The 27,648-nt window shown below is 39.4% G+C and overlaps 1 protein-coding gene across 4 annotated transcripts; it reads left to right on the forward strand.

Annotated features, from left to right (window-relative positions):
* LOC127806633 (1-acyl-sn-glycerol-3-phosphate acyltransferase BAT2, chloroplastic) lies at positions 1–27,386 on the forward strand. 4 transcript variants are annotated; one of them, XM_052344043.1, is made up of 9 exons: positions 1–15; positions 550–749; positions 833–879; positions 20,932–21,010; positions 24,211–24,405; positions 24,506–24,912; positions 25,071–25,172; positions 25,714–26,002; positions 26,598–27,386. In XM_052344043.1, exons 2-8 carry the CDS (start codon positions 683–685, stop codon positions 25,924–25,926), a joined length of 1,110 nt encoding a protein of 369 aa, XP_052200003.1. In that variant the 5' UTR covers positions 1–15; positions 550–682; the 3' UTR covers positions 25,927–26,002; positions 26,598–27,386. The 4 variants fall into 4 exon arrangements, with proteins under 4 accessions (XP_052200003.1, XP_052200001.1, XP_052200004.1 ...); XM_052344041.1 differs by lacking the exon at positions 1–15 and having other exon boundaries at positions 25,711–26,002; XM_052344044.1 differs by lacking the exon at positions 1–15 and having other exon boundaries at positions 20,944–21,010; positions 25,711–26,002.
* The last annotated feature ends 262 nt before the right edge of the window (positions 27,387–27,648 follow it).

Below are 27,648 nucleotides of genomic sequence, written 5' to 3' on the forward strand. Positions count from 1 at the left end.
TCTACTCTCAACAAGGTATGATTGTGCTATTTTGAGACTTTTTAATTATATGTGATATCTATTATTTTGGAACTTGAGCTCGGACTATTTTAACTAAGCTCGAGCTAAAGCCCAAGTCGAACTTTCAGGCTTGACTCGATTGCAAGCCTTTCTCTTTTTTGTTTTTTTCTTCATTATTCCATCATGTCTTATTCTTGAGATGATCGCCCTTGCGCACCTCCCGCAACTCGTACTCTCAATTCTTGTAAAAGAGATAAATCACAAGTATGAAGCTTTGTCTCACTACACATGGCGAAGATCAAATTCACAACCCATTGGTGCAAGCACGACATATTGCTTGCCCGACAACTTGACTTGTGCCCCGGAGCCATCTCGTCTTATTCTTTTTATATATATATATAGATATATATATTGTGGAAGGCAATGGGGGCAATTTTGTCATTTACCATATAACCCGAAATAATTCATTACCCCCAAATAATATAATATTTATCAAATATAATATAAAATACTAATATATTCCGTCACTAATTTAATCCGTTCACATAGTTCACACAACCGGAATCAAAGGCTGGTACGCCGGCTCGCCGTCTTTATTTCAACTGTGGAGAGCGTTGGCAAACGCACCGACTGATAAGTTCCATGAGAGTCTAGGGGCCCAAGCTCTTGTACATTTACTCCGATGGAAGTCTCTTCTCCGTTGAAACCCTACCACTTCTTCTCCCGTCCGTTGAATCCACTTCGTCTCTGTAAGTCTCTCTCTCTCTCTCTCTCTCTCTCTCTCTCCCCCCAAACTGCGTTGTCTTAGCTTTGTTTTGCGCTCATTTTTCAGGTAGGCAAAAGGAAGCGAGGCTTCACTTCCCTATTTCTATTCAGCCGGTAATATGTAGATTTTTTTTCTTTACCTTCTTCGATTATTTGCTCTAATACCACTCTGTCCGTCGGTAATTCATTAGACTCATTCTTAGGGCAAACATTTTATTGTTTATCGATTTCACAATTCAAATGTGTCTGCGCACACACGTTGGTGTATGTTGATTAGCTGAATATAACGAGTTTAGAAGGAAAAGAAAGGGAAGCACAATCATATAATTGTCGATTACGAACTTCCATGCTTACACCTCAAATATGAATTCCAGTATCAGAATTTGGGAGTCATCTGATGTTTGGTTTGTTTTGTAAATATGAAACTAAGATACATGCTAGCAATGGGTTCCTATCAAAGGATTGGATTAACTTGATAACAGTTATTTACATACTTATCAAGTTATTTACATACTGATACTTAATTGATGAACATGTTTGCAATAATGATTTTGGAATATTGTTGTGTGTATAATTACTGCCTAATGCGGATAGCCAATGATGTGTTAAACTGATTGGCAGCGACAGCATAAGTAGTTGCTTGCTGAGAAAACTAGCTTGAGATAAATTCAATAATATGTTATTCATGTACTTATGATGAACTCTATCTATATTCTTGAGTGAGGGTATTTAATTTCTTAAGAATACATTATAGCTGATTAAGAAAATTTAGTTTGAAATAGTGCGTTAGTAATTAGTTTAAAACTTTTCAAGAGATATAATATAATGGAAACCGCATACATTGATATATTTTGAATTCTTGAAGAACAAGAAGGAAGATGCTCCCAAATAAGAGTATGGAAAGACGAAAACATAATATTTTACATTCAACGTATTTGTAATTTGTATTTGTTAGTTTCTTCTCTTATAGAGGTGCTTTTGACCACTCCTGGTTCCCCTATCTTCAGCCCATGTCTAACCTGCAAACTCTGAAGCTAATCCGTTATTATTTTTTTTTTTTTTCTGTAAATCAAGCTAATCTATTAAGTGTGGGAACAGATACTAAGCCATGAAACAACCTGTTAAAGCATACTCTGGAGACACTATCCCAGTTATTTTGACTTTGTGTTACAGGAATACTTATTTTCCAGTAGACAGAACAGATTGCAGTGCATGTTAGGCCACATAGTCTAAATATGACAAGGTAGGAATAGCATAACACTGTTGGGGATGTGTTGAGGTAGTTTAATAATGTGTTTTTAGAACCTGGAGAAGTGACTACACACAAGCAGTCAAATTATCTTTAGAAGGTTATACTTCTCAATTTAAAAGTTGTATTAGAAGTAGCCAAGTAAAGGAATTGAATCGTCATATATGTCGAGTCTCAACATGTGATTCCCATTGTATTCATTATTCTCAATGAAAAAGCTTCTTGTTAGAATTGGGAGCACTGACAGTTTGTTAATTCACCCAAGAAGTCAACAAATAACACTCTTCACTCTTTCAACTCACCAGTACTATCATACGACATAAACATAAATTAAAGAATTATAAAGAATAGAGTTAGAACAATCAAACCACACAATAGGTACTGAGAATTTATCCCGGTTCGAACTGATAAATCAGTCCTACATCCAGCCTTCAACAAAGAGAGCAATCCACTAATTTCTTGATAAAAACAATACAAGACTTTCACTCGCACAATCCCTTCCCTCACTATTACATGAGAACACTCATTGCAAGATTACAAGACTATCTCTCACACTAGCTTTCTCTCACAATCAAGCCCTCACACTTAACAATGAGAATGATCAGAAAAAAAAAAAAAAAAAAAAGATAATCGGCAGTCTCCTTCTCCCCCTTATTTATAGACATAAGGGCAAGATTTATAGAGAGAACTAACTGGGATAATTCTCCATATACCCCTCACTTAATAACATATTCACAATTAGCCTATTTACCTAATTGTCACTGCAGCATTCAAATACCTAACAACTGATATGTCTAAGTCCCTCTAGTTTTCCAGCCACTCAAACAAAACTGAATAACAATTCTCCACTATTTTGATTGAGTTTATGCTTCAAACCTGTCATCATCAAACTGCTCATCATCTGGACTTGCATACACAAGATCATTTACACAAGATAACCTGCAATAGTCTTAAACAATGGTGTAATTTAGCCTTAGGTACTACCTTAGTGAATATATCAGCTGCATGTCACAGCCTAAGGGGTAAACTTGTAATTAGTCCTCCAGTTAGTTGGGTAGTTACCCGGATGTAGGAGCTACTGTTTGTAGAGAAGCATAGCTAGCTGCACATGGCCACTTGGCTGGCAACTTGGCCAATGTAATAATCGTTTCTCTTATAAATAATGAAGGCTACCGAGGATGAGGATCATGTGAGAATTATGCACGGATCTTTTCCCTCCACTTTCCCTCCCAGGTTCTGCCTCTATCTCTCTCTCTCTCTCTCTCTCTCTCTCTCTTTCTCTCTTTCCCCTCCCTCAATTCCCTTTCCTGCCTAACCTTCCTTCTCTCAATTACGAGAAGGACCCTAAGCAGATCGAGGGTCTGACAATTGGTATTAGAGCCAGCGACCTGAGCGCGGAGGATGGCTGAAGGCACCAAGGCGAAGCAGACGGAGTCCAGATTGGATGCGGTGGAGGGTGGAATGCTGCAGTATCGGGAGCAGGTAGAGGACTGACTGGATCTATTGGAGCTGGGCATTCGTAACACCGAGGAGGAGATTAATCGTAGTCGATCGGAATACGCCACTAATTTGGATAGGACAGTGGACCGAGCGGTGACGGGGTTACAAGAGGAGATCGCAGGGCTCAGCCAACAGCTTAATCAACAATTGAGTGCTGCCTTAAGTCTCTTTGCTCAACACCCGCACGCCAGCTTACCCACCGATTTTCCCCCCAGAGCGTCTTCGGCGCCAATTCTCATGATGCCAAGAGAGAGTCGGAGATACCCGGGACATGGGGGGACAGACGAAGGAATGGAAACTGATCAACCTAACTTGAACCGTGGAGGAGGGGGAAATCACTTCACGTTACAAGGACCCAGAATGGACATCCCTTTGTTCGAAAGGGATAGGCCCCGATGGTGGATCAGGCGGTGCGAGAGAGTCTTTTACTAGTATCGGGTGGCTGAAGGAGAGAAGGTGAACACCGCAGCCGCGTACTTGGACGATGTAGCGGACGCTTGGTTCCAGAATTGGAGCCGAGACAGGATTGAATGGAGTTGGCCGGAGTTCGTTAATGGGCTCTGCAATCGGTTCGGGGAGAAGACCAGGACGGACGTTATTGAAGAATTCAATAAGCTGAAACAAAAGGGAACGATGGAGGAGTACCAGATACGGTTCGAGGAGCTATGATCACTACTGTCGCTAGCTCACCTGTCCCTGGATGAAGGATACTTTGTATCTAGCTTCATCAACGGGTTGGATGACTTGATCCGACCAACGATCAAAATGCTGTACCCCACATCAGTGGGGCAAGCTGCGGAACAGGCCAGACTCCACGAACTGTCCCTAGAAACCTTTGCTAAGAGGCATCGCCTGCCAACGAAAGGCGTGAAGGAGGATACCTCTTACACAGGGGTGAATAGAGGCAGCAACCAATCCTGGCCAAGAAACGGTACATCAGGAAGAAATCCACCGGCCCAATTACCCGCCAGGTCCCTATCCATAGAACAGAAGAGACAACTGGGACTTTGTTTTAGATGCGGGGAAAAGTATGGAGCGGGCCACCAATGTAAAAGGATGATGTTGACAATGGAAGGGCCGGGAGAGGAAGATAGGGATGAAGCTGAGGAGGAGGAACCAGAGGAATTGTCTATGCATGCGCTGCAAGGCCAGACCTCGGGCAAGGTGCTCAAAGTGCAGGGACTAGCAGGGAAGAGGGCGTTGGTAGTTCTCATAGACAGTGGTAGCACCCATAGTTTCCTGGATGAGGAAACAGCCGCTGCGTTACACTGCCCTCTACAGGTGACTGCCCCATTCTCTGTATTGATCACCAACGGCAGCCGGATGGTGAGTCAATCAAAATGCGTGGGGTTCAGATGGGTGATGAATGGGCATGAATTCACTGCTAATCTGCGAATTCTGAGGTTAGGGGGATGTCATGTGGTCCTAGGGGTGGACTGGATGCGAACGGTAAGTCCTTTGGTCTTTGACTTCAATACATTAGAGGTCACCTTTGACAGGGAAGGTCAGAAGATAACTCTGGAAGGATGCCAAGGAACAGGGGATTGCAAGGCAGTAACGGGAAAGAGATTGCAAAGGCTGTTGGAATAAGGGGGGACGGCCATAGGCCAGTTACATTCCCTGTATGCTAGAGAAGTGGATCTCGGTGAAGAGGAGGAGGTTGCACCAGGCCAAGGGAACAGTGGGAAGCAACACTGGGACAGATCTCCACTCACAACAGAAAATCAGGTACATTCTAATGGCTCAATTCACACATTGCTAATGGAGTTTGAGGATTTATTTGCCACACCTACCACACTCCCTCCATTCCGTTTCTTTGACCATTCCATACACCTTAAACCAAATAGTGCACCCATAAACCTCCTAGCCTACCGTTACTCCCCTCTACAGAAAGCTGAAATCGAAAAACTAATTAAGGAAATGCTGTCCAAATCCTTAATTCAACCCAACCAAAGTCCATTTGCATCTCCGATTTTGTTAGTAAAGAAAAAAGACGGGTCATGGAGGTTTTGTGTGGATTACCGCCAACTTAACTCCATCACCGTCAAAAACAAATTTCCCATTCCCATTATCGAAGATCTCCTTGACGAGCTAGCAGGAGCATCTATTTTTTCCAAACTCGACCTCACTTCAGGGTACCATCAAATCCGAATGAACCCAAAAGACTATCACAAAACAGCCTTCCGCACACACCAAGGACACTATGAGTTCTTGGTTATGCCCTTCGGCCTCACAAACGCACCGACAACCTTCCAAGCCCTCATGAACCATATCTTTGCCCCCCACCTTCAGAAATTTGTGTTGGTCTTTTTTGATGACATTCTAGTATATAGTACCAACCTCAACCAACATCTAACCCACCTACAGATGGCCTTTGAAATCCTCAAACACCATCAGCTCTATGTGAAGAGATCCAAGTGTACCTTCGCAGAAGCACAGGTGGAATATCTTGGCCATATTATCTCAGGGCAAGGGGTAAGTACCAACCCACAGAAAATTGCAGCTATGTCCCAATGGCCCAAACCCAAGACCCTCAAGGAATTGAGGGGATTCTTAGGCCTTACGGGCTACTATCGAAGATTCATACAAGGCTATGGAATGATCAGTAAACCCCTCACCAGTTTATTAAAGAAGAACAGTTTCTTATGGGGAGTGGAGGCTGACCATGCTTTTGTCTCTCTTAAAGAAGCCATGACCAAGGCACCCATTCTGGCACTGCCGGATTTCTCTAAGGAGTTTATATTAGAAACGGACGCCTGTGATTCAGGGGTAGGGGCGGTCCTAATACAGGAAGGTAGGCCGATTTCATACTTGAGTCAAGCTCTAGCTCCAAGGCATGAAGGCCTAAGTATCTACGACAAGGAACTGTTAGCTGTCCTCATGGCAGTGGAAAAATGGAGATACTACTTGGAAGGCAGATCTTTCACTATTTGGACCGACCATGAGAGCCTTAAATTCCTATCCCAATAAAGGGCTCACAATCAACTACAACGGAAGGGGATATCTAAGCTCATGGGATTTGATTATATCATCCAGTACAGGAAGGGGCGCGAAAATGTAGTCGCGAATGCTTTATCAAGAAGAGAAGCCCAGGGCAGTGCCCATGCCATCTCAGCGTTGATCCCAGACTGGGTGCAGGGCATAACCGCCAGCTATGAAAAGTTTAACTGGATTCAAAATTTACTGGTTCAATTGGCGGTACAGTCCCCAGGAGACTCAAAGTATACGTTAAAGGAAGGCTTGCTCCGATACAACGGTCGGGTAGTCATTGGGGAGGATGAGCAACTGAAGAAAAAAATCCTACAATCTCTACATGACTCCCCTATAGGGGGACATTCGGGACTGAATGTAACATATCACCGGGTGAAACAACTCTTCTATTGGCCAGGGCTCAAGAAGGATGTAATTCAGCATGTCATCAGATGTACCACTTGTCAACGATGTAAACATGAGCAAGTGCCCTACCCCGGCCTCCTCCAGCCCTTGGAGATACCCTCCCAAGTGTGGGAGCAGATAACCATGGACTTTATCAAAGGCCTGCCCAAGTCTGAAGGCTTTGACACCATAATGGTGGTGGTCGATCGGGTCACCAAGTTTGGTCACTTCATTACTCTAGCACATCCCTTCACGGCTATTGAGGTAGCCCGAAAACTTATGGACCATGTGTTCAAGCTCCATGGCGTGCCACGAGCCATCATATCTGATAGAGACAAGATTTTCACTAGCCAATTTTGGAAGACCCTACTGCATGGACTGGGCATTGGGTTACGGTTGTCATCAGCTTATCATCCGGAGACCGACGGCCAAATAGAGCGGGTGAATCAATGCCTCGAAACATACCTACGATGCCTATGCTTTAACCGACCAAGAAGCTGGAATAGGTGGATAGCTTTGGCCCAATGGTGGTACAACACCAATTACCACACTGCCTATAAGCGGACTCCTTTTGAAGCCCTCTTTGGATATCCACCTCCCATAATTCCCGCGATCATACATTACAGCCCTGCAGAAACTACAGCGGATCAATACTTACAGGCCAAACAAGCAGCCTTGCAAGTTATTAAACAAGAGCTTACTTCAGCCCAACATCGCATGAAACAGCTGGCAGATAGGCACCGCACGGACCTCAACTTCGAGGTAGGTGCCGAAGTCTTTCTGAAGGTTAAGCGGTTCCAACAACATCTGTTTACCAAGGGGCCTATATCTAAAATCAGTCCTAAGTATTATGGACCCTTCAAGATTGTCGAAAAGATCGGACCAGTGGCATACCGCCTACTCCTTCCAGAGGGTGTGGGATTGCACCCAGTCTTCCATGTCTCTTTATTAAAGAAAGTGACGGGCACCACAGCTGACGTCCACCAAGAGCTACCAGAATTCCAGGACGATCTCATTGTTGAAGCAGAGCCTAAAGCCATACTGGAGAAGCGGGTGACCTACACAAACTCGGTGCCACTTACACAAGTTCTAGTGCAGTGGATACATTTGCATCCTGACCACACAACTTGGGAATACCTCCCTGATCTCCTACAGCGGTTTCCACGGGTCGCTAGTCTCCTGTAATTTCTTGGGGACAAGAAATAATTCAAGGGAGGGGGAGTTGTCACAGCCTAAGGGGTAAACTTGTAATTAGTCCTCCAGTTAGTTGCGTAGTTACCCTGATGTAGGAGCTACTGTTTGTAGAGAAGCATAGCTAGCTGCACATGGCCACTTGGCTGGCAACTTGGCCAATGTAATAACCGTTTCTCTTATAAATAATGAAGGCTATCGAGGATGAGGATCATGTGAGAATTATGCACGGATCTTTTCCCTCCACTTTCCCTCCCAAGTTTTGCCTCTATCTTTCTCTAATTCTCTCTCTCTCTCTTTCTCTCTTTCCCCTCCCTCAATTCCCTTTCCCGCCTAACCTTCCTTCTCTCAATTACGAGAAGGACCGTAAGCAGACCGAGGGTCTGACACTGCATTATCCTCACCAGCCACCTTAATTAGGTCTATTTCCTTTCTTTCAAGTATCTTTCTAATAAAGTGGTACCTCACATCAATATGCTTTGTTCTCTCATGAAAAGCTTGATTCTTAGCTAAGTGTATTAACACTTTGGCTGTCACATATTATGGTAGCCTTAACATCTTTCCCTAGGAGTTCACCTACTATACCCTTCAATCATAAGCCTTCTTTTATAGCTTCAATAACAGCTATATACTTGACCTCAGTGGTGGAGAGAGCCACTACAAATTGTAAATTGGTTTTCCAACTAATGGTTGAATTCCATAGTTTAAACACATATCCTATAGAGGATCTCCTCTTATCTATATTCGCTGCATAATCAACGTCAATGAACCAACAATGGTACAAGAAATTCAACACATTCATGTTAAGCCAAGGGTTCAAGAGGAGTGATTTCAATAGCTGCATTTATTATAGGCATATTTCATCTAAGATCTCCATATATCTCCTCTTGACATGTTGATTGTAAGCTAATCACATGTGGAAGTCCAAAGTTTAAAGCTGAAGTTGAAATTAGCCTTTGAAATGAAGGAGTTAGGATAGGCTAGGAAGATTCTAGGAATTGAAATCTCTAGAAATAGGTAGCTAAGGAAGGTCCAGCTATCACAAAAGTCCTATCTTGAGAAGCTCATTAGGAAGTTCCATATGCTCGAGGCAAAGGAAGTCAATGTTCCTTTTGCTCAACATTTTAAGTTGTCCCACATGCTATCACCGAGTGATGAAGAGAGAATGAGATAGATGAAGAAGATTCCCTATTCAAGTGTTGTAGGTAGTCTTATGTATTGCATGGTGCGTACAAGGCCAGATTTAGCCCATGCCATGAGTGTTACAAGTAGGTTCATGGCTAATCCGGGGAAAAACCATTGGACCATCGTTAAGTGGATATTTAGGAACCTAAAAAGAACAATCAATGTGGCATTAGTTTATGGTGGAGTTAGTTTAGATGAAGAGCCTAACATTCTAGGGTTCATTGATGTTGATTATGTAGCGGATATAAATAAGAGGAGATCCTCTACATGATATGTGTTTAAGCTATGGAACTCAACCATTAGCTGGAAAACCAATTTACAATCTGTAGTGGCTCTCTCCACCACTGAGGCTGAGTATATAACTATTACTGAAACTATAAAAGAAGCCTTATGGTTGCAGGGTATAGTAGGTGAACTCCTAGAGAAAGATGTTAAGGCTACCATAATGTGTGATAGCCAAAGTGCTATACACTTAGCTAAAAATCAAGCTCACCATAAGAGAACAAAGCATATTGGTATGAGGTACCACTTTATTAGAGAGATACTTGAAAGAAAAGAAGTAGACCTAATTAAGGTGGCTGGTGAGGATATGCAGCCGATATATTCACTAAGGCAGTACCTATGACTAAGTTACACCATTGTTTAAGACTATTGCAGGTTATTTTGTATAAATGATCTTGTGTATGCAGGTCCGGATGATGAGCAATTTGATGATGACAGGTTTGAGGCAGAAACTCAATCAAAATGGTGAAGAATTGTTATTGTGGCTGGAAGACTAGAGGGATTCGAACATATCAGCTGTTAGGTATTTGAATGCGGCAATGATAGTTAGGTAAATAGGCTAATTGTGAATATGTTATTGAGTGAGAAGTATATGGGGAATTATCTTAGTTAGTTCTCTCTATGTAAATCTCGCCCTTATGTCTATAAATAAGGGGGAGAAGGAGATTGCCAATTACCTTTTTTTTTTTTTTCCTGATTATTCTCATTGTTAAGTGTGAGGGTTGGATTGTGAGAGAAAGCTAGTGTGAGAGATAGTCTTGTAATCTTGCAGTGGGTGTACGAGTGATATTGCTGTAAGAAAAGAGAAAAGGCTTGTGAGAGAGAAAATCATTTGTAATCTCTATGAGCAGTGAATTCGTGTGAAAGAAAGGGATATGTTGTATTGTTCGAAGTTGGTTTCTAGTGGAATTGCTCTCGTTTTGGTGGCTGGATGTAAGGTTGTTCTTGTGGCCTGAACCAAGATATATCGCCTGTCTTCTTGATTGGTTTGGTTGTTTCTTTCTCTATTTTTCATTCCTTTAATTTTGTTCTTTCAATTTCTTATTTCTGTTGATTGGGTTGATTTTGGGTGAGGAGTGTGAGAGACTAGCATTTGTAAACATTGATTGAGTTGTCTAAAGCGCGCTCCTAATCCTAACACTTTTGTTTTGTAAATTTCATTTTTAAAAAAGATGAATTTCTTGTAAGGTTTTGTTGTCAATTAAATTCAAGTCCCATGGATTTTGACAAATTGTGTCATTTGGATTTTCCTACATTTGATCTCCTCTTTATCAATTTTCACATCCCTCTTTGACTAAGATATAATGCAAGAAATTGAAAATAATTGTAAGGTGTCCTCAACATAGTGTGATGATCTCATGTCTTAAAAACAATCGCTATAAGGTGTGATTCACCCAAGATCTTATATACCCATATAGCACTCGTCTCTAATTCATGCGGGATGTGATATTTTTTTCCACCTGATCATGTAATGCCCTTGCTACTCCAACTCCTGCTTTCTCTAAGGAATGGAATGGCCTACAATAGCTTGTGTGTACCTTAATTTTGGTGTCTTTATTGGGCCCATAATAGTAGTAGACAAATAATGCATCGAAGTCTTACTCAAACACCACTTTGTCATGGGCCACATTTCAGAAACAATTACTTTTTTGTGACACTTGAATGTCAAATGGGGACTTAAGCTATGTGCTACGTGGCTCACTTGAGGTTGAGGGAGTAATAGGGTGGTAACAATTGGTATACAAGCTTTTGGTTATAAGGGTTGTGTGGCTTCTACAAAGTGTAAGCAAGCTAGGGTGCATTGTCATTAAGGGCACTATGTCAAACAAGAAGAAAATCTTACACCACTGTGGTCCAAGAGCAAGACCTTTTGAGTGGGAGGAATCTACACACCTGATCCAAAAAGGGTAGCAATAATTCTTTAAATGTTATTGGTGCTTGGAAAACTCAACTTTTAATGGTGGAAATGGTTACAGGAGATCAGTGAACTAAAACGCAGCCTAGGCGGTGCTGAGGCGCTAGGCGGTCGCTGGCCTCCGTGATTATGGCCAAATTGGCCACCTTAGGCATCAGCTCGGCTAATCGGTACCGAGCGGCACCTAGGCAGCCAAGGCGGACGCCTAGCCGCGTGAACTGCCTGGTTGATTATGGCCTAATCGGCTGCGTGAATCGCTTGGGCTGCGTGAATCGATTTAGTATAAATTTATTAAGGTTTTTGTTTCCCCTTACCCGTTACCCCTTCTCTCTCGTCGATTTCCCCTTCTCTCTCGCGCGCAACGCCATCGACTGTCTATTGCAGAGTCGTCGTCGCCTCTATCAGATCTCGTTGTCGCCGTCGCCTCTGCCACCGCTTGACAAGGATGGGAAAAGCCTTTGAGCTTACCTGTGGTAGCACAACGAACAGGGGGCAGCGATGGGATTGAAAGAGGCAAGTGACCATCGCTGTGATCGAAGGAGGCAGGTTTGAGAGAGAGAGAGAGAGAGAGAGAGTGCTGAAATTTGGGGGACGGGGGGTGGGGTGGGGGAGTGAGAGAGAGGGAGAGAGAGAGAGAGAGAAAATTTGCCCAAGGGGGAGTGAGAGAGAATATATTAAGAAAAAAAATTAAAAAAATAAAAAATATTAAATTTTCTAGGTGCCGCCTAGTCCCTGCCTAGGCGCTAGGCGCCAGGCGCCAGTTTGCCACCTGACTAGCGCCTAGCGCTTTTTAGAACACTGGGAGATGCTACAGAATAACTTGATATCCTTGAGAAAGACACTGAACATCATGTAGAAGGGCTCATAGAATTCAAGGAAGTTATTACTTTTATGGCACAGGAGGTTATCAACATAGGGCATCAAAAGCATTGGGCTTTTAAAGAGTGATGCTGATCAGTGAGGAGGCCTTCAGAAGTGTCACTATGACTATGGTAATGTTATCCTTCCAATGCAGACCTAGAATTTATGTAGCCAACCGCACCTAGTGGGATTAAAGCTCATGATTGTTGCTGTTGTGAGCCTTGACTGATTATGGTAGTAAACAGGAAGGCACAATGAAGAATTGTTAATATTGCCTGTTGGAATGAGATAACTCCATTTTTGGGGCTTGCATAGTAATATATAGGCTGCCAGGATAATTGTAACATCCCGCATTGAGCGATAGGAAGGATTAGAACAACTTACCCTGATGGGCTTATTCGAACTTCCCAGAGATCACCTATCCTTAAGCTTCCCCAGTTCAAGCACACTTAACCCAGGAGTTTTTTGCCTACATTCAGCCCAAAAGATATCCAGCTGGTGTTGTTTCATTTCTTACTTATCCTCGATATATACTATCATTCTCTGGGCTCTTTGGGTATTACATTCAACCCCCCTTGAGCACATGACGTTCTCGTCATGCGACCTTATAACTAGTCACAGATCTTCTCTCCTTTGGAAGCTGCTATCCTAGAAGCCTGCCAGGAGCCGCTCCTTGTTTAAGCCCTCGCGCCCCAGCGCCACTCCCCGCCCTCATCGGACCGCCTTCTCCAAGGGTCAGTTCTAATACAAAAATTGTCACGACCCCAAATTTTTTAGGCCGCAACTAAAGAATTTAAAATTAAAATACCTTACCTTACATTCTTCCTCACCATTCTTTTACATCATAAGAGCATAGCGAATACAACATCACTTCACATATACCCAACTCAATCAAAACTCCTAGTGAGGATTACAACATTAGATCCCTTGGCCCAGCACATCCCCAAAATCTTCACGGTCAGGATGACCCTGTACGCAACATCTATACATCGACTCCTTTAGGCCTCATGGCTCCATGGCTCGGCCACACATGAACCTAGAATGATGCAATAGCAAAGGTGAGTCACAAGACTCATCAAGCATATTGAAAATAAAAGGGCATCATAAGAAATTATATCCCGAAAGAATCACACGACTAGCCATAACAAGGATTCCCACATTTGCTCCCACGCCATGTCACAAGTTATTGCATATATTCATTATACTTCACGTTATATACCCATGTCAGGTTCCACGGGTTTGTATGTCACATATTCATAATTATCCAGATGGCTATTCGGACTAAGTTCATATTATATGCTGTGCACTGTCATGCACGTTCACACTCACCTTGCTTTTTACATCATATACGCCCTTGAAAGATTTCATATTATAATGCATCACATGCGCATGCTCAACAAAATATAAATAGCCCTTAGGCTTACGCTTGTCAATATGCTTAACAATATGATATACAACATCAAGACTCATAACATTCATCAATCATACGTCACCTTCTTTTGGCATGGTAGCACACACTTAACCTGCCCAGACATCACCGGCACAGCGATAACAGTGCCCTCGCTCAGAGACCGAGGGGACAAATACCCATCCCCATCATAAACCTCACTTGATAATCATATATACAATATCATGCATGCTCATGTGCAACTCACACTGTCATGTATATGCAAAGGTCTTTACATAGTTGTTATGGGAATATTTATTTAGTTAGTTCAATGCAAAAGCTCACATGTTCCACGTTATGCAAATCACGTTATTGAACACATATTTGTATGTTTCCAACACATTTATGACACAAGGCATTAACCCCATATTCATAAGTTAACATGTTGATATTTGACATGATTATATTCTAAAATACAATTATAGATCCCCTGTATGGGTAAATATTTACACCACCTCACCTTCAAGATTAGGGATACCTCCCGTTGTTACTCACATTATTGGCAAATCCAGCATATTTGACAATATTGAAGATTAGATGGAGGCTAGTCATTGACAGCCAATAGCTTTGTACCCCACACCCTTAATGACATACAAACAATATTAAACTTATGTATCTTAACTTAGTATCCCATAATCCTTCTTGTAACTTTTCATGCACGTTACCATTATGACCATTCACATAACTCAATAAACTCATCCAACGGACTCTTCTCTTACTTGAACCCCCATTTTTACATTAACCCCTAAGTTAATACTAGATAACCTCAACCACCCAACAAAAACTCAAGAACAAGACCAAACCCTTACACTACCTTCCCACAAGATGTCACAAAATCTTGCATGCATCTGAACCTAGTCAAGAAAGCATCATTCCCAATGGATAATAGGGTGAAACAAATCCTATTTTCATGCTGAAAGAGGGATTATAACAAAGCCAAGAACAGAAAATAAACTCATGGTTCATTACAGTACTTCTTTGCAAAAGAAAGGGAAAGGAAGCTTGCAAAAAAAGAAAGTAAAAGGAATGGGAGCTTGCCTTAAATTCCTCAACTTCTTCCTTTCTCCCTGCAACTTGCTAACTTCCTCTTCTTCAAATTTCTAGCCACCAACGTAGAGGCTTCTTTTTCACTTTCCAGCCACAGCCCAAGCTTCTTCTTCCCTTTCTCTTCTTCTTATTCCTTTAATTCTAGCTATTGCCGAGACTCCTTTTGTTCTCCCCCTTTGGCCAAGCTTCTCTCTCTATTTAAATTCTCCCAAGCCTCCTCACAATCACATCCTCATCATTTTGCACACCATTCCCATAATTAATACATGCAGAGGTTAGGTGCACTAACTTGCCCCCCCAGCCATGCCTTTCTCTGATAAACCCCATGCCACATTAAAACATAAGTCATTCCCAGCCACAGACATTAGGTAGCACCTCATTAAAGCATTTATTGGCCGTAAAGCAAGCGTGGAGGCAAGACACGTGGCTAGTCATCCGTATATCAACCCTTGCATTCGGATCTCTCCTTACCCACCCGTCCAAATATATCTTGACTCATCTAGATAGGGCTCCCACACATCTGAATGACCATTTACTTCCTTATTTGAATGCATCTTACACATATGCTTAATTTGAATTAAGAAAAGCCTTAATCAACTCAAACCATAACCAAAGTATGCAATATTATATATCAAATCGAAGCTCTTGACGTCTAGCTTATGACACTTCAAACGGATCTCAATTCGGACTAAAATATCAAAAGTTATGGACAAAACAGTGCAAGGTGCGCAGTGTTCTGTTGAGAAAGTTTCGAAATATAAGGGCCATGTTTTGAAATAAAAGTTTCTGTTTTGTATGTTTCGAAATATAGAAGGCAGGTTTCGAAATATAGGTTTCTGCTTGGCTATTTTGAAATTTTTAGCTCACGGACTCGACTAAACTCACACAAAACCGAAAACCTATGAACAAAAAACTCCCAAAACACTCACGACATTCCTTTAAACCCCTCACAAGTCCACCTTGCTCACTAACCCAAAAACTTGGGTCGTTACAATCTCTTCCCCTTAATAGAATTTCATCCTCGAAATTCGCATCGGGATACTCAAGTATCGAGGGATATCTACCTCCTATAACCACTTGACTCTCTTACGCAACACTTAAGCAGACTTCCATCACTTACTAAGATATCGGGCTCAGTTAGGACAATCGATAGACTAAAGGATACGGGCGACCGTTCGTGACCGGTCGGCTGTTCCTTACCATCGCTCGCCAGCCCACTATGCCTTCTTACCATTACTTTCCCTTCTAACCTCAATTCAATTTTGAAACCATTCATGGATATCTTGAAACTCTCTTGAATTCAAATCTATTGAGATAACGCTACTCTCATATCCTATCACTTTTCACTTGGAAACTATGTTAGGAAGCATCCACCATTCATATCCAAACTCTCATATCATTTCACATATATAATTCACATAGACTTACTATTCACCAGCCACATATATTACACATACCCTCATTTCTTTCTACATAGAACTTAGCCATAGCCCTTATTTTACAATATTGTCTTACGACCCAAAACACCACCCTCCTATGCAACGCTTCCCTCGTCCCCTTTAGCCCGGGACGTAGCTTCGCTTTCAAAGCCGGCAAGTTCTTCGTTATCCCCGACACTAGAGCGAGTTGATTCTATACCACGATCCTCGAACTCCCAAGCCACTAACACGGATGATAGTTTCTCAGAGAAACGCCCGATTCTTGTCATGTCCTTTTGGAACCTCCAGCTAGGCTCACAAAATTTCGCTTACTACTCCAAAGCCTGAATAAACTTACCGTATTGGAACAGGAGATTCACATCTTCCAAAACCATCTCCGCCACATGCCTCCAGAAGTTGTTCATAAACTTCTTAGTGAACAAGACCTGCTTCTGAGAAAGGCCCCAGAACTGCTCACCTATAGTAGATCTGAATACCTAGTTAACTCAACACAAGTAATTGATCACCATTTCATCTTGGTGTTGGGCACCTCCCATGCGACTGAGCAACTCATGCTCCCAGCTGTGCCACAACAATTCCAAGGCTCCCAAACCAACGTCTTGCATTCTGCGGCTCAACTCGTCGGGTTCCATACTAATCCTGAATCTACACACTAGGCCATTCGACAAATCATTAGGGAAAGAAACTACTTTTCCTAACCCGAGGGTTCCTATACTTCTTAGCCAAAACTAGCACCCAACGGCTAGACATCCCTAGAAATTCGCCGACACCTATGCATACAAGATCTTACTACTCCCCAGCCTCCGCTCTGATACCAAAATTGTCAGTTCTGGGGCTTTTTCAGAAGCAGATCATGTTCACTAAGAAGTTTATAAACGACTTTTGGAGGCATGTGACGGAGATACTTTTGGAAGATGTGAATCTCCTGTTCCAATATGGTAAGTTTATTCAGGCTTTAGAGCAACAAGCGAAATTTTGGGAGCCCAGTTGAAGGTTCCAAAAGGACCCGATAGGAATCAAGCGTTTTCCTGAGAAACTACCGTCTGTGTTAGTGGCTTGGGAGTTCGAGGATCGTGGTGTAGAATCAACTCGCTCCAGTGTCGGGGATAACGAAGAACTTGCCGGCTTTGAAAGCGAAGTTACGTCCCGGGCTAAAGGGGACGAGGGAAGCGTTGCATAGGAGGGTGGTGTTTTGGGTGGTAAGACAATATTGTAAAATAAGGGCTATGGCTAAGTTCTATGTAGGAAGAAATGAGGGTATGTGTAATATATGTGGCTGGTGAACAGTAAGTCTATGTAAATTATGTATGTGAAATGATATGAGAGTTTGGATATGAATGGTGGATGCTTCCTAGCATAGTTTCCAAGTGAAAAGTGACAAGATATGAGAGTAGCGTTATCTCAATGGATTTGAATTCAAGAGAGTTTCAAGATATCCGTTAATGGTTTCAAAATTGAACTGAGATTAGAAGGGAAAGTAATGGTAAGAAGGCATAGTGGGCTGGCGAGCGATGGTAAGGAACAGTCGACCGATCGCGAACGGTCGCCCGTATCCTTTAGTCTATCGACTGTCCTAACTAAGCCCAATTTCCTAAGATCCCTATCTAAGTGATGGAAGTCTACTTGATGCTTAAGTGTTGTGTAAGATAGTCAAGTGGTTATAAGAGACAGATATCCCTCGGTACTTGAGTATCTCGATGCGAATTTCAAGAACAAAATTCTATTAAGGGGGGGGGGGGGAGATTGTAAGAATCCAAGTTTTCAAGTTAGTGAGCAAGATGGACTTGTAAGGGGTTTAAAGGAATGTCGTGGGTGTTTTGGGAGTTTGTTCTTCATAGGTTTTTGGTTTTGTGTGAGTTTAGTTGAGTCCGTGAGCTAAAAATTTCAAAATAGCCAAGCAGAAACCTATATTTCGAAACCTGCATTCTATATTTTGAAACATACAAAACAGAGACTTTTATTTCAAAACATGGCCCTTATATTTCGAAACTTTCTCAATAAAATACTGTGCATCTTGCACTGTTTTGTCCATAACTTTTGATATAGAAGTCCGAATTGAGATCCGTTTGAAGTGTCATAATCTAGATGTCGAGAATTTCGATTTGATATATAATATTGCATACTTTGGTTATGGTTTGAGTCTGTTAAAGCTTTTCTTAATCCAAATTAAGCATATGTGTAAGGTGCATTTGGACAAGGAAGTAAATGGCCATTTAGATGTGTGGGTAAGGAGAGATCCGAATGCAAGGGTTGATATCCGGATGACTAGCCACGTGTCTCGCCTCTACGCTTGCTTTGCGGCCAAGAAATGCTTTAATGAGGTGCTACCTAATGTCTGTAGCTGGGAACGACTTATGCTTTAATATGGTATGGGGTTTATCGGAGAAAGGCATGGCTAGGGGGCAAGTTAGTGCACCTAACCTCTGCATGTATTAATTATAGGGATGGTGTGCAAAATGATGAGGATGTGATTGTGAGGAGGCTTGGGAGTATTTAAATAGAGAGAGAAGCTTGGCCAGAGGGGGAGAACAAAAGGAGTCTCGGCAATAGCTAGAATTAAAGGAAGAAGATGAGAAAGGGAAGAAGAAGCTTGGGCAGTGGCTGGTAAAGTTGCAAGTCTTAAAAGAAAATCATTTGAGGGATTTTAGGTATAAAAAGTTAACTATGAGAGAGAGTTTTAGAAATGTTTCAACTGAAAAGGTAATTATAAACCAAAAAGCAGTCTTAAAGACTTAGGGAAATGTGAAAAAAATCTATAAAAATAGTAAATATGTCATTTTAGAGCTGCTGACAAAGTTTCATAGCGATAGAGAATGAGGATATACACTTAGGTAGGTCTTTGTAAGGTGGCAATAAGTTAATTTTATAGCTAACCATATGTAGGTTTTTGTAATTATCCCTTACATTTTTCTACTTTGAACAGACTGAATCTATCTAGTCCAAGCAGCAAACCAAGAGCTCCTCTTAGTTCTAGTCTTGGACTATATCTTTTATCCTCATTTATTTGGATCTTTAGACAACTATCTAAAGCAGTTTGTATAACCCACACGAAATGTTTACTGTCCCCTAACCAAAGGGAAATTTCCTTGTACCATTCTAGCAAATAGCAATTTAGGGAACCCAACTAGATAAGAAATGCGTTCACATAATGTAATGCAACCCTAAGGAATTGTATCTGACAAGTCGATATTGGTGAATGATCATGAACTATCCATACCTTACTTAAAGAGAATGTGAAGGTCCTTCATTTTTCATAACTAGGACCAATGGTAAAGCCCAACGGAGCCAGTATTTTGTAGTGTAAAATAAGCACAGGTTTTTGGAAATCTTTTACAAAGAATAAAAAACCTGAAATCATCCTTAAATGAGAAAACTTCCCAAATAGAAAAAAAAAAAAAAATCTCTTTTCTAGTTTTTCATATTTAAACTGATTATTATAACACATATTTAGGATTTTTTTTTCTGTTTTCTCACAAAAATGAGGTGTTTTCTCATGTTTTCCAAATTAAAATCTTGAGTTTTCACCCCATTCAAAATTAATATAATTTTACTATTTTAATGTCTATATAAATAGTAAAAAAATGTATTTTAAAACTCATAAATAGCTAAAAATATTATAATATAAAATATTAATTAATAAAAATGAAGAAATAAATAATATTATAACATTTTCAAAATCAACAACATTAGTGTTATAAATAATAAAAATATTAATAAATAGTAAAATTGACTAATAAATATTTAAAATATTAATAATAAAAATATCAGTATTATAAAACAATAATTATTGATGAATATTGTTAATGGTTATCATTAATATTACTAATATCATGAATATTGTATTGATACTTTTAAACTTATAACAATAATAGATTAATATTTAATATTATAATATTATTATTATTAACAATGTGATATTGCATAATATAACAATTGAATACTTATTTTTTATAGCAAATTTGAACATTTTGTTTTTCAATTTTCAAGATAAAGAAGTAGTTATCTATATTTAATTTCAAATTTCTCTGGAAAAGAAAATTTATAGATAGATAAGGGGTAAATTGCTGCCACACCCCCTATGGTTTAGGCTTTTTACTTTTTGTAACTAAATAGCCCCTAAAGCTATGCTAATTAGATATAAGAATATTCTTCATGAGGTTGTCGTGTAATGAATTTTTGGGTGCCTTTTTGACTAATGAACTAGTAGCAATAAAATTGATGAATTGAGAGGAAGGTTGACAATGTTTTCAATTTGTAGTTTTGGTTTTCAATTTTTTGGGTTCAGATTTTTTTTTTTTTAGTTAAAAAAAATAAAAAATAAAAGAACTTACATGTTGTTTGATAGCTTTATTTTGTTTTTTTCTTTTTTTTCTTTCTTCTTTCTAACATCAATGGGAGTTGCCATCCTTTGGCAACTCGCAAACCAAAACTAAAGAGAGGTTGTCAGATAGAAAATGAAATGGAGGAAATCAGAGAGGTGACTGAAAGGTGGCTAAGGCCTATCATGAAAGGAGACAACAAATATATGGTTAGGTTAGGATAAACAAAATGAAACAAAACAAAATTTGTGAACTTTTCAGTCAATTCACAGATTTGTTGAGGACATTGCTAACACAAATCATTTTTTCTTATAGACATTCAATTGCCATTAATCTACTTAATGACTTTGCTATAGCGTGACCTGCAGTTATGCATTGGACTACATTTGGGTTCATTTCCAGTCAAACAGGCAATTTCCAGAAAGACAATTAATTGTAAGATTATGTCATTTATACATATAAATTTGCAATGTCTTTCGCCCTCTTGAATCCTGATATGCCTTGACCTTTTCACATTTATGATTTATGTATCGTACTCCCTTTTTTGTTTCTTTTTTTCTGCTAAGACATATGTAATGTTGGAAAACCATCCATTTCTTGCCCTTACTCTATCCCTGATTCCTTCATCTTCTTGATGAAATCAACCCTGAATCCATCTAGTTTTTTTGCTTTGGTTTTCATTTATTGTTTTTGTTTGTCTTTATTCTTGTTATTCTTTTTATTTTTTTCAGGGGGAGGATGAGAATGTTATGGTGGGTATGCAGCTATATTAGAAAAAAATATAAATAAAATTATTCATAATTAGGTTGTGGCAGCACCAATTGAAAATAAGATACTCAATTAAAATGGTTTGGAGCTGTGACAATAAAGACCAATAGACGCAATTGTGAAAACAGTGTATGGAATGGAACAAGTTTATAGGAAAGGAGGTGAAGGAGGAAGTCCAAAGAAAATTTGGTGGTGAACCTTGTGGGAAATCCTTGAACATGCCACAGGACATAATGGCCTTATAGAAGATATGGCCATGGATAGAGATGATTGAAAGAATTCATGTAACCAACTGCACCTAGTTGGAAAAAGGCTTGTGATGATGATGATGGAGGGGGGCACAGAGGAGTAAGGAAAGGAACAAAATAATTCCTTTGGTCAAGTCTTTAGATTTTTTTTTTTTAAATTTTGCTGACTAGAAATGCTTTAGGATCAAATTTCCATTTTCAGATTTACAAAAACTGTATAGGGCAATTTGTTTTTGAGCTTTCAAAGAACATGCTCATGATAATTAATTTCTGAAAATTGTTATTCCTAGGGTCACTAGATCAGATTTCTTAGACAAGAATTCAGCCACTTTCAACCGCACACCCTCACGAACATAATAAATAGAACAAAAATGGAATTGAAAGAATAAGAATGCACAAACCAAACATCTACAAGAACTCCAAGATTATCCTAGTTCAGATTGCCCCTTAGGACAACCCTACATCCAGCCTGAGAACCCTCCAAGAGCAGCCTTCTTTGATTCAGAAAGAATGATCATAGTACACCAGTTGCACCCCCCGATTTCAAGCCTTCTCTCAAGATTACAAAAGCTATTCTAAAATCACAGCCTTTCCTCTTTCTCGAGAAACAACTGCATTATGCGTTGTTGATGCCTAGCCCCCCTTCCCTATTTATAGAATATTAGGGTGATAATTCCTGGGCTATTACAAGGTATGGATATTACCGGTTTACCCCCAACTTAACATTTAATTACAAGTGGGGCCACCGCCTATCTCTACCCTCCAAAACCGCATAATAAACTATAATAATAACACTGCTATCGCTGCCATCAATACTCTAGACAAAACTCTTAACAATTATTGAACATGCCCAAAAAAACTGATGAAGCATGTGTTAAAGAATTAAATAACAGCTGCTTGCAGTTGAGCCAAATGGAGTCTGAGTAATAGAGAACTTGTAGTTTTTTAGGGCTTTAATTAATGGGTAAAAGAAAGGACCATAGGCCTGAGAATTGAAAAAAAAGGAAAGTTGTTTTGATCTCTGAACAAATGGGTGACTGGATTTTTCATAATACATCGCCAAACATTTTCCAAATAAATTGGTGCAGCGGCTTTGGTTGCTAAAGCATGTAAGCAAAATATGCAGGAAGGACTTGGTGTGATGTATGCTTGTTTAGTTAGTTTTAGGGTAGGGATCTGGTTGAGACACCATATTTAGTAGCATGAGTGGGAGAAGAATGCAAGAACCCTCAACTGTGCATCATGCGTGACATCAATTTCTAAAAGTATCAACTTCATTTAATTAAAAGTTGTTACATGTTCTATGGGTCATTGGATGACAGGCAAGTACCTGAAATAAAAAATTAAGAGATGTTGGCTGAGAAAATATTCTAGACTAGATATGGATTGCATGTGACACCAAAATATAACTCAACCCACAATAAATCCTGAGGCCATTAATTGAGCCATAATACTGTTAACTTTTAAAACATAAGAAACTGTGCTGCCAGTTCTCATAGTTGTTAAATTGACATTTGAGTTGTGAATTGATTTATTCATTTTGCTAATTGAGAATCGGGAATCAAATCGTAAATTTAGTATATATATTTTAAACTAATAAATATATAAAATTTAAGCATAAATCTCATATTACTCAACAAAAAATTAGAAATATTCATATAAAATATATAATATCCTCAAAATATATCTTTTAAGTACTAAATAAGTAAATAAAAACACATCAATTATTAAGATCATCATCTTCTAAGTTCTAATTAATCATCCTCAATATAAAAGTCATCATCAATGTCATCTTCTCCTTCAGTATTATATTGAGTATAAGCATATCCTCTTGCTTAGTTGTTCTTATTCTTTTCTTTTCTTTTTTGTCTTCTTTCTCCTTAGTATCAATCAATTTACTTTTTTCATCTTCAACGGCTTTATCATTTATTATTCTGTCAATCATTAAGTTCCTTGAACATACATAAAGCATAAATATCATTAGAAGATGAATGGGTGTTCAGATTTTTCTGGTTTTATTTCTAAATTTTGGTTTAATAAGATTCTACTTCACTTCCTATTCACCGATTCTTTTCAGTTTTTGATTCTCCTATAGATCCAAATTGGTTTAGTTCAAAATTGAATTGAACCGAATTGTATGATTCGAATTGTGAATCGTGTGATTCTAGCAACTATGCCAACACTTATGACCTTAAAATCAAGCTTGAAACTCAAGTTGGTAACTACCAGTGCTCTTCCTTGTTTTCATTGGATTAGAACTATCTTCACTCTATTCCTCTATAGCCATGATATAGGAATGGGATGTGTATACAGGTATTGTAAGATACTTTTGTGGTATCCCTCATGTTTCCATCGAGGGACTACTTGGTAATGAAATTGTTTGTGGGACTTGTGCCCTCACACCTAATAAATGTTTGACTTTTTTTTTTTTCAATTTTAATCATCCTGCTATGAACTTTTGAAATCACATTGTTGTTTGATTGTTGGTCTAGAATTGGATATCCGTTAATCTGTTTACTTCATGGTTTCTTCTATGGACATGCTGTAATCTGTTTACTCTACATGGTTTCTTCTATGGACATGCTGTAATCTGTTTCCTCTACATGGTTTCTTCTATAGACATGCCTGATAGCACCATATTTAGTCCAAGGAACTGCACAAAAGCAACTTGGTGCTCTTTTAACCCAGAGGACAAGGTTGCTAGATTCTATCATGATTCCAAATTACATAACCGTGATAGATTTGCAAGACGCATGGTTGTAAAATCTGAGCTTGTTGGAACCGGGACTCCTGACGCTGCTTACTCATTATCAGGTTCCTCATAAAAGGCTTTCATTCAATTTTCTGTTCCAGTGTCAACCTTGAAATTCTAATCATTTTCCTTATTCCACTCTTCTTTTTTCTGTATGTGCAGAACCTCATGTACTTTCAAAAATTAGAGGAATTTGCTTTTATGGAATTACAGCTGTGGTTGCCATTATTCTGTTCGTGCTGATGCTGGTGGCACACCCATTCGTACTCTTGTTTGACCAATATCATAGAAAAGCTCATCATCTTGTTGCCAAAATTTGGGCCCTTGCAACTGTCACTCCATTTTTCAATATCAAGTTTGAGGGGCTGGAAAATATACCTGTATCAGATGCCCCTGCTGTATATGTGTCCAACCACCAGAGCTTTTTAGATATATATACTCTTCTCACTCTTGGAAGAACCTTCAAGTTCATTAGCAAGACATCAATTTTTCTTTTCCCTGTTGTTGGCTGGGCTATGTATTTAATGGGTCTTATTCCTCTAAAGCGCATGGACAGCAGAAGCCAACTGGTTAGTCTTATTTTCCCCTCTTGATTTTTTTTTCGTAATAAAAATAGTTTGTTCTAGCAAGGTTCAATCTTTTTCCTCTTTTTTTCATAATTTCCTTTTCCAGTTTGCCAGACTTATGATGTTACTTTTCCATGTATTTTGTTCCCTCTCTGACACAGGAATGTCTGAAAAGATGTATGGATCTTGTTAAGAAGGGAGGATCTGTGTTTTTCTTCCCAGAGGGCACTCGAAGTAAAGATGGAAAGCTAGGTGCATTCAAGGTAAGATTAGTTCCTGATTCTCATTCCATCTTGCACATGTATACCGTCTAGGAATTCAGTCAAAATAAGAAAAATTTGATTTCATTGAAGAAACCTGACTTATAGCTTAGCAATCTTTTGGTATTTAAGAGACATGGAGGAAACTAGGTTCTCAACAGCATAATGAAGTAGGCCTTAAAACTTTTCTACAATCACAACTGCCATTTGTACTTTCAGCTAGCCAATGTTAATTTCATTCTTGCACCTTATTATCACTTCCTGTGTTTGTGTCTACTTTATTTGACAGATCAAGGCTGAGAAAAGAGCCTGACTTTTTGCAAGATTATGTACCACAAGGACTCATCTTTTAGGGTTATTTAAGGGAATGTAGAATTTGTTTTCTGTTTTCTTTTTTCTCATTACTCCCTATTATTTTCCTGTTTGATTCCATTCTTTCTTAATGAATAATTAGGGTTTTTTTTTTCTGTAACTTGGGCAATCTGTGAAATCATATTGTTTCTGCTAATTTGTCATTTTATCCTGCCGTTTTTTTTTGTAGAAGGGAGCATTCAGTATTGCGGTCAAAACTGGATTGCCAGTGGTCCCAATCACTCTAATTGGAACTGGTAAAATCATGCCCGCTGGAAGGGAGGGTATAATAAACAATGGATCTGTTAAAGTTGTTATCCACAGACCAATACAAGGAAATAATCCAGAAGAACTGTGCAACGAAGCTAGGAGCATTATAGCAGAGACGCTTACTCTTCATGGATAAGGGATGTGCTCCAGCTGTATAAAATTTGTCCTTTCAATAGAATATACAACAATTGTGGACAAAGCAAAAATATAAGGTATACCTTCTCTTTTCCCATTGTCCTGCACTGCTTGGTGTTTTCACTTTATCTTGATCCCTGTCATCATCTAACCTATATACTTCCCTCTTCCCTTGGGAACATATTCTTGTATGAACTGTTATACCTGAATCTGCACTTTTTTGTGGGTGGTAGGGAGAGGTAGAGTAATAATTTGCATTTTTTGTTTTGTTTTGTTATGGTAGCAGTCTGATAGGGAACCATTTGGTCATAACGGTATGGTTACTCTTTTGAGATCAGAACAGCCTCTTTACTTACCTACAAATATGACCCTCAGCAAGGCAAGGAGCCGCTTGCACTGGGAATGCCCTTTATAGTAGGAGTCTAGAAAAGATGCTCAAGAGCCTGAGAAAAGAAACTTGATATTTACAACTAATCAAATAGGTTACTGTGTGATATGTATTAAGGCTCTCTAGTAAAAATGGTTGTGGAACTGAACTTTTCTCCCCATTTTTGTTTCCTTAATGAAATATTTGTTTGTTTTCTTATCATCAACTCAATAGCAGTTTCTTTCGGGGCTTGACATCTTGTAAATTTTGTCCTGACACATAAAATGGCCTTCCTTTTTCTGCAGATTGTGCAACATTTCTAACAGTTATAGAGGATATCAGATTCTTTCTTTTTCCCTTTCTGTGGTGTCGAGGGAAAACTTAAACCTAAGATCACGGAATTTTGACACTGCTCCTATTAGTTTGGAATGACAAATTTTATCACCCACGTCAGAAAGAAATATATAAGCGGCATGGTCGTAGCTCAGGCTGAAATTGCTATCGAAATCAAAGTGTGGCCACAATTATGCTTTAGAGTGCTCTGACCGCATGGGCTTTGCTGATACCCTATTATGCCATCAAAGATGTTTTATAATAAGAAGGCTATTTGTAAAGATATTGATCCCTTTGGCTGCAATTAATGTACTTCATTACTCGCGCACTCCAAGCTTTTTTAGAAAGGGGAGAGGGGAGAAGAGTTGATGTCTGGCCAGAATCCAGTGTGATGATGGGAGAGGGAAAGAAGAGTTCTTATGATCTTACTGTTTGAATGGTACGGGATAGTGTAGCATTTTTATATTGTGTATAGATCATCCGAGTACCCAAATTAACTTTTTTCTTCAGCCACGCCAGCAGGTTGAAAATCTCATTTCCACCCGGACACTTGTTATTCTGAGTAGGATTCTCATTGGATCTAGGCCGGATTGTTCTAGATTCCATCCAATTCGAATTTGTCAAGGCAGTGATTTGATATTTGTAGGGATCAGTTTGAAAATGGTGTAAAAAATTTCCATTTCATTCCATCTTGTTATTTTCATTCCAATCCATTAATTCCATTTTTGATAGGAAAAATAAAAATTAAAAACATTGTTTGATTTTGTTATGAGCTGTTAAAAAATGAAAATAAAAACTAAAAAATAGTGTTTATTTTACTTGATGTATGGTCAACATTAAATTCATGTTTCGTGTCGTTGGAAACCCTTTAGACTAGGTGCAATAGTTGTCGAATTTCTGTTGGAAGAGCTTGAATCTACTGAATTCGTCACCAAATTTGCCTCAGTTCGTTGATCTACTCAAGTTCACAAGGACTTTAATTCGTCCTACCTGTTGAAGATAACTGGGTCTATTCTAATTGTC

Source organism: Diospyros lotus, chromosome 7 (genome assembly GCF_014633365.1).
Source record: "Diospyros lotus cultivar Yz01 chromosome 7, ASM1463336v1, whole genome shotgun sequence".
Taxonomy (NCBI): domain Eukaryota; kingdom Viridiplantae; phylum Streptophyta; class Magnoliopsida; order Ericales; family Ebenaceae; genus Diospyros; species Diospyros lotus.